The sequence below is a fragment of the Podarcis tiliguerta genome, assembly GCF_965153285.1.
Source record: "Podarcis tiliguerta genome assembly, chromosome: Z".
Classification (NCBI taxonomy): Eukaryota; Metazoa; Chordata; class Lepidosauria; order Squamata; family Lacertidae; genus Podarcis; species Podarcis tiliguerta.
The window spans coordinates 19,755,070-19,762,079 of record NC_139553.1 but is presented as its reverse complement, the minus strand read 5'-3'; the positions used below and the strand labels follow the sequence as shown (position 1 = coordinate 19,762,079).

Sequence of the window (7,010 nt, the reverse complement as noted above, 5' to 3'; positions counted from 1 at the left end):
GAAGGGGCCAGCAATAAGGAGGTGAGTTTAAAGGAGCAAGCCCTCTAAGTGTCCCTATTTTTCAGGGACGTCCCTGATTTAGAGAAAGCACCCCAGTTTCTGATTTCATCCAAGAATGTCTCTTTTCCTTAGGAAAATGCAGGAACCACAGCTTCCTTTTCATCAGAGAAACATTGGGGGGGGGGTATGTAGTTACCTGACGCCCAGATCATTTGAAGACAATTCTGTATAGCGAAGGTTTTTTAATGTTTAATGTTTTATTACATTTTTACATATGTTGGAAGCTGCCCATAGTGGCTGGGGCAAACCAGTAAGATGTGGGAGGTATAAATAGTAAAATCATCATTATGGAATGGGATGTCCCTATTTTCATCGGAGAAATGTTGGAAGGTATGGGATTCAATAGGGCCTTAACAGACTGGAGAACTGGGCCAAAAGAATGTCAGCAGGAACAACTTAGGTAGGAATAACGAGGTGCACAAACGGAAGGAATAACGAGGTTGGGGAATACCTATTTTGATAGCAGTCCACGTGAAAAGGATCCAGAGGTCTCAGTAGACTACAAGCTCAACCTGAGCTAATGCTATTCTAGGCTGCATCAACAGAAGTCCAGTGTACAGATGAAGGGAAAAAATAGCACTGCTCTATTCTGCCTTGGTCAGGCCACACCTGGAGTCCTGTGCCTAGTTCTGGGTACCAATATTGACAAACCTGGAAACTAGGCAGAGGAGGGTTACCAGGATGATAAAGGGCCTTGCAGCCAAGCCCTGTGAGGAACAGTTGATAGAGTCTTTATACCAATAGAAATGGTCTCCCTGAAAATTGCATAAAGTTGGAAGGACAGGAGAGGGCAAGCATCCATCAAAGCCAAACGTTGTCTAGTGCTGGAATACTGCATGGAACACAATCAGAAGCCCTTCAAAACCGACTTCCAGAAAGATCTGGAAACAGCTAACTATTAAATTAACAGACATGGTTAAAGAAGGAGAGAGGTTTAGATAAGTCAGTATAACTCTGTGTTGGAAGACTTATAAAAGCATAGATTTGTAGAGTTGGAAGGCACCCCAAAGGGTTTTCCAGTCCAACTCTTTGCAATGCAGGAATCACAGCTCAAGATTCCCTTACAGGCAGCCATTCAAACTCTGTTTAAAAACCTTCAGAACAATGAAATGGAGCACATCCCACAGTCAGATTTCACCCACAAGCTGGGAAATGGGGGCCAGAGTCAGTGCGTGCCTGGTTCTGGGCCTTTTGAACAAGCTCTGGTGCAGCTTTCCCCTATAGAGGTTCCCAGCCAGGAAGTAGAGGATGGGATCAATGCAGCTATTGGCACTGGCCAAGGGCCTGGTGATTTTGTAGGCCACATTCACAGCGTTGAGTGTGCGACAGTCGGCCTTGAGCAGCCGAGAGGTGTAATAGGCAGTCCGCGTGATGTGGAAAGGGAGGAAGCAGATGACGAAGACCACTACAACCACCACAATCATTTTGACAGAGCGTGCCTTGTAGGCAGGGACCTCCTGGCCAGAGTGAGGCCTCCACAGCTTCTGTGCCATCTGGCAGTAGCAGATGAGGACAACCAGGAACGGAAGGCCAAAGAGGAGGGCCATCACTGAAGAGCTGTAGCGTACGTAGTGGCCAAATTCGGCTGGCTTTGTGGTGTCGTGGCAGAGGGTATCGTTTCCCCGGGCACTGATGGTGACGAAGACCAGGTTGGGGATGAGGCAGGTGGCTACCACCGCCCACACTCCCCCACAAATCAGGTGGGCGTGCCTCGTTTTGACCCACCTGAGGGCCTGGATGGGATGGCAGACCGCCACGTAGCGGTGGATGCTGATGCAGGTGAGGAAGAGGATGCTGCTGTAGAGGTTGGCATAGAAGAGGAAGCGCACCACCTTGCACATCCCTTCCCCGAAGGGCCAGTTGTTGCGGTTGGCATAGTAGTAGACCAGCGTGGGGAGAGAGAGGACGTAGAGGGTGTCGGACAGGGCCAGGTGGAACATGTACGTGGTGGTGGCATTCCAGGGCCGCATCCTGGAGATGAGTGCCCACAGGGAGTAGGAGTTGAGGATGAGGCCCACCACACAGACAGTGGCATAGGAGACAGGCAGGAGGATGAACTTGAACTCCTCATTGAAGATGCAGTTCTCCTTCTCCTCTCTAGTGCTGTTACCACCAGTGGCATTCCCAGCCCTGGGTGTGGTGGTGAAAGCCGCCATAGGAAGTGGCACCATCAGGCTGCCCATCTCCTGAAAATCAGGGAGAAAAAAATGCTTCACAAAGGCTGGTGGCCATAAGCTTCTTGGGTGGAGACGCAGAATGAGCACCTGACCAGAAATTATTTAGCTGTGATTCTTGCATTGACCCTTGAGGGTCCCTTCCAACTATACAATTCTATAATTCTATGACGATGATGATATTATTAGAACATAAGAAGATCCTGCTAGATCAAACCTCCTGGACTAGATGCCCTTTATGGGAAACCTGCAAGCAGGATTCAAGCACAAGAGCCCTCTCTCCTCCTGTGGTCTCCAGCAGCTGGCATTCAAGATCGTTGTTTCCTCTAATTGTGGTGGCAGAGCATGACCATCCTGGCTAGTAGCTATCACTAGCCCTGTCATCCTCCAAGACTGTGTCTAATCCACTTTTAAGCCATCCACCCAGGTTAGTGCCCATCACTGCCTCCTGGGGGAGGGAGTTCCATAGTTTAACAATGTGATGCATGAAGAAGGACCTCCTATTACCTGTCCTGAATCTTCAAACATTCAGCTTCATTGGATACCCACAAGTCCCAGTGTTATGAGAGAGGGAGGAAAGCTTTTCTCTGCCCACTTTCTCCAGGTCATACATAATTCTATAAACTATCATGTGATCTAGTACTCTCATCATCACCATCACCATCATTTCATTTATAGGCCACCTTTCCTCCAAGGAGCTCTAGGTGGTATACATGTTGTTCCCTCTCCCAGTTTTATCTTCACAACAACTCTGCAAGGTAGGTCAGGCTGAGAGGTGGCAGCTTACTCCAAAGATCACTCACTGAGCTTCAGGGCCAAATGGGAATTCTAATCCTCATCTCTCTCAGGTCCCCGTCTGTCCCTCTAACCACTGGCATCACATGGGGCTGGCCTGCCCCACCTTTCCATCCGAGTGTGAGGATTATTAGAAAAATGATTGAGATCCTGGATGCCAGGCCCATGAAGCTAAAGAAACCCCTGTTTTCGCTGCTGTCAGTGAGGACATTGTGGTATAATGGTCAGAGTGTCAGACTAGAAACTGGGGGGTTGAAATCCCTTATCAACCAACCACATGCAGTGGCGGAGGAAGCCGCTCGGGCATTTGAAGCAGCACGCCCAGGGATGGGGCGAGCCGCCCATAGGGGCAGGGCGCACCGTGGGGCCTCCAGAGTCTGCCTGCCTCCTCCCACTCAGCTGCCCTACAGCTGGGGTGGGGGGTGAGGCGGCAGGCGACCTGTTTGGGCAGTGCGGAGCCTGCGTGCACCCAAGCCACTGTGTCTCTCCCAGGAGAGATGTGTGGCTTGGGCGTTCTGCAGGCCCCGCGGTGAGTGCCACCCAGCATTCTGTCACCCTCCTCAGTGGTGACACCCGGGGCAGACTGCACCTACCACACACCCCTTCCTCCACCCCTGAACACATGAAGCTCGCTGAGTGATCTCGGGCCAGCTACTGTCTCTTTAAAGCAAGCCAGGTTTTCTTTTTGCGCTCAGAAAGCGGCTGTGAGAGAAGTTCCTTCAAAACAACCACCCCATCACGTGCCCAGAGCGTGGAGGGAGATGGAAAGCCCCTCTCCTGCTGCACATGTTCAGATATATAGGGTTGTGGGTGCTGTCCTACACACACTAGCCTGGATGTAAGTCCCAATGAGCTCAATAGGACTTGCTTCTGAGTAGACATGCATAGGATTGCACTGAGCTGTGATTCCTGCACTGCGGGGAAGTGGGCTAGATGACGTCCCTTCCAACTCTACTGGAAGGAGGTAGAGCTCTCCTTAATTGCAAGTTTTTAAGCAGAGGTTGGGTGGTCATCTGTCAGAGATTCTTTAGCTGTGATTCCTGCCTGGGTGGGTGGGATGGTGGTCAGACTAGAGGACTCTTGGGGGCCCTTTCCAGCTCTACAATTCTATGATTCTATTATTCTAGACATGCATAGGATTGCCCTAAAGGTGGAGGAGGCTACAGCTAAGGGAATGTGGGATTCCCTTATCCCCCTACTCACCTTCCGTCTTGAGGGTTCGAGCAGAGTGAGAAAACAGGAACAACTTCCTGGGGAAACCTGCCCTGAATGTCCCCTGCCCTCTAATTCAAGCTGCTCAAATAATCCCGCAGAGCTAACAAAAGAGCCTTTGTGAGAATGGCTGGCCCCTCTAGAAAAAGGATTCTTAATTGGTGTCGCCCAAATGCAGGGTCACCCAGGGAAAAATAATGTCTCAAAGGGATCTTTGTGCTGCCGCAAAATCTTGTGGAACTGCCAAAGGCAACTATAGAATGCTGGTATTTCCCATCTGGTCCATGAGAGTGCAGCCGCTTTGCCCCTTCCCCTATTGATTGAGAGGCAATGTTGTTTAGTGGTTAGAGTGTCGGGCTAGGGCCTGGGAGATGCAAGGGTTTAAAACCCCCACTTGGCCATGAAGCTCAATGTGTGTGACCATGGAGGCCACTAATTGCATCTTTCAGCCTGACCTACCTCACAAGGTTGTTGTGGGGATGAATTGAGCAATGGGGGAACCATGTAAGACATCTAGTGATCCTGGGAGAGAAAAGATATATCTCCTTAAATATGGGGAACCAATCTAGTATTCACCCATGCTTGGGGACTACAAATCCCATCTTTCCCCTGACCATTGGTCATGTTGGCTAGGGCTGATGGGAGTTGTATCCCACAACCACTGAAAGACACCATATCAGCTAACTGTACTATGCAGGATGACAAGCCTTGGTTTGCGAGATGACCACTGACCATCCACACAGGACAGTAACCCAATAGCAGCCTGGTTTTACAACCCTCAAGCCAGCCTCGTCTGTGCAGGAAGCACCTCCCCCTTCCCCTTGTATAACTAATTGCATTTGATGAAGCTAACTACGCTGATGATGCCTGGTTCCCCGCTCCCCTGAATGTGAACACGCTGACCTGTCTGAACTCTTAATTTACAGGCTGATTCAGTTTATCAAGGCAGCCCCAGCTAATCTTGGGTAGATAATAACCAGAGCCCTTGTCGGCTAAATCGATTAAGCATATCTCATTTGCAAGATAAGCTCCAATTGCCCTCACAGCAATTAAGATGCAGCTTGGTCTCGTTGTACCCTAGCAAAAGAGCCCGCTGGGGCTGACCGCTCAGGGTGAGGAGAATTCAATGGGCTTCGTTTTGTTCCGGAGAAACCAGAGACACGGCTGTGACTTTCAATCTGGCATGTTCAGCTCATTGAATCTGTTTTGGGCTCTCATAGAATGCTGCCTCCTGCTATGGGAAGTTTCCTTATTATGGCCAATTTTTGAAGTCTGAAATAAAATGTGTTGTATTCTCTGTTTTTTGAGTGGTGTAGATTCCTCCACTCCCCTGATTTTATTTATTTTTGTTACATTGAGTACACTGTTTAGCCCTGATAGTTAATGGAGTAAAAATACATTAGGGGCTGGACTAAATGACCCTTGGCATCCCCTCCAACTACAATTCTATGATTCTGTGATTCATTGGGGGTTTTAAAGCAGAGGTTGCCTCTCCATCTGTCAGGGGTATTTTTTAGTTGAGATTCCTGCATCAAAGCGGGTTGGACTAGATGACCCTTGGAGTCGTTTTCAACTCTACAATTCTGATTCTATGATTCATTGGAGGATTTAGGAGTTGGGGATTTGGATCAAGTGAGTTAGGGGAGGAATTAGCAGCCAGCAGCAGTTCTAATGAGCTGATTCTAATGAGCTCCTCTGGGAGCTCGTGACCTGGACTTGCAAATGGGCATTTGTGAGGGCGTTTTGAAATGGAAGGCCCAGAGAACCAAGAGACAGAGAGAGCGAGGGAGCTGCTGCAGTGACCTGCAACACCTCTGCCATGTTTGTCTTCCTGCCTGAGCATGTGCAAAGCTACACCTGCAACAAGGGCAAGCTGGTTGCCTTGCTGGAAGAGAAGGTCCAGCAATCTGAGGCCCACCTAGAAACTCTTTGAGCTACTGGGCAAGATGAGGAATTTCTCAGTGGAGCAGAGAGTGGACTGTCCTGGAACAGTGATGTGTGTGCAAGGTGGAGGAAGATCACCCATTGCAAGAGATGGTCTCCTGGAGGTACGTGATGCACAGAAGCAAGTGTGTCAGGAGTCATGCAGTGTCTCTCGAGCTGCAAAATCGATTCCATGCCTCATCTCAAATTCTGGGCCAGAGGAGCAAGGACATTAGTCACAGAGGTGGCTGTGGAAGGTGCAGTGCACAGAATGATTTCTGCCACTCCCCAGAGGAGGAAGACACATGAGGTGGTGGTACGTGACTCCCTACTGAGGGGCACAGAGGCAGCAGTGTCTGGAGGGAACAGGATGTCCCAGAAGGTGTGCTGTCTTCCAGGTGGAAAGAGTAATGATGTGACAGAGAAGTTGGCAAGTCTTATAAAGCCCACTGATTACAGCCCCTTCCTTCTGATCCATGCAGGTGCAAATGACTCAGCCTTTGACATATAGTAAGAGACTATGACATGAGTCTAGGCAGGATGGGACTCTGGGAGTAATCTAGTTAAACCCCTCTGGAGAAGGAGAAAACAACCTTGCTCTGTCTTTCACACAGGAGTCCTACAGGTATTTGAAGATGGCATTTAGAAGACATCGGAAGGCAGCCCTGTTTAGGGAAGTGTTTAATGTTTTATAGACTATTGTATTTTAATCTGTTGAAAGCCACCCAGAGTGGCTGGGGAAACCCAGCCAGATGGGTGGGGTATAAATAATAAATTATTATAATATTATTATTATTATTCACCAACAGAATTTGGACTAGTCTGAGATTATCCTCCTAACCATTT

General features: G+C 49.1%; 1 protein-coding gene across 1 annotated transcript; it reads right to left on the bottom strand.

Moving 5' to 3' along the window:
* Positions 1 to 215: 215 nt before the first annotated feature.
* On the bottom strand, positions 216 to 4,287 carry P2RY4 (pyrimidinergic receptor P2Y4). Its single transcript, XM_083424412.1, has 2 exons — positions 4,233 to 4,287; positions 216 to 2,246 (listed from the first exon to the last, which is right to left on the bottom strand). The coding sequence occupies exon 2, from the start codon at positions 2,241 to 2,243 to the stop codon at positions 1,188 to 1,190; it is 1,056 nt and encodes a 351-aa protein (XP_083280538.1). The 5' UTR covers positions 2,244 to 2,246; positions 4,233 to 4,287; the 3' UTR covers positions 216 to 1,187.
* Between the last annotated feature and the right edge of the window lie 2,723 nt (positions 4,288 to 7,010).

What these genes read in the sequence shown, in the direction of transcription:
- P2RY4 (XM_083424412.1), bottom strand. Translation starts at nt 2,243, where the DNA reads ATGGGCAGCCTGATGGTGCCACTTCCTATGGCGGCTTTCACCACCACA.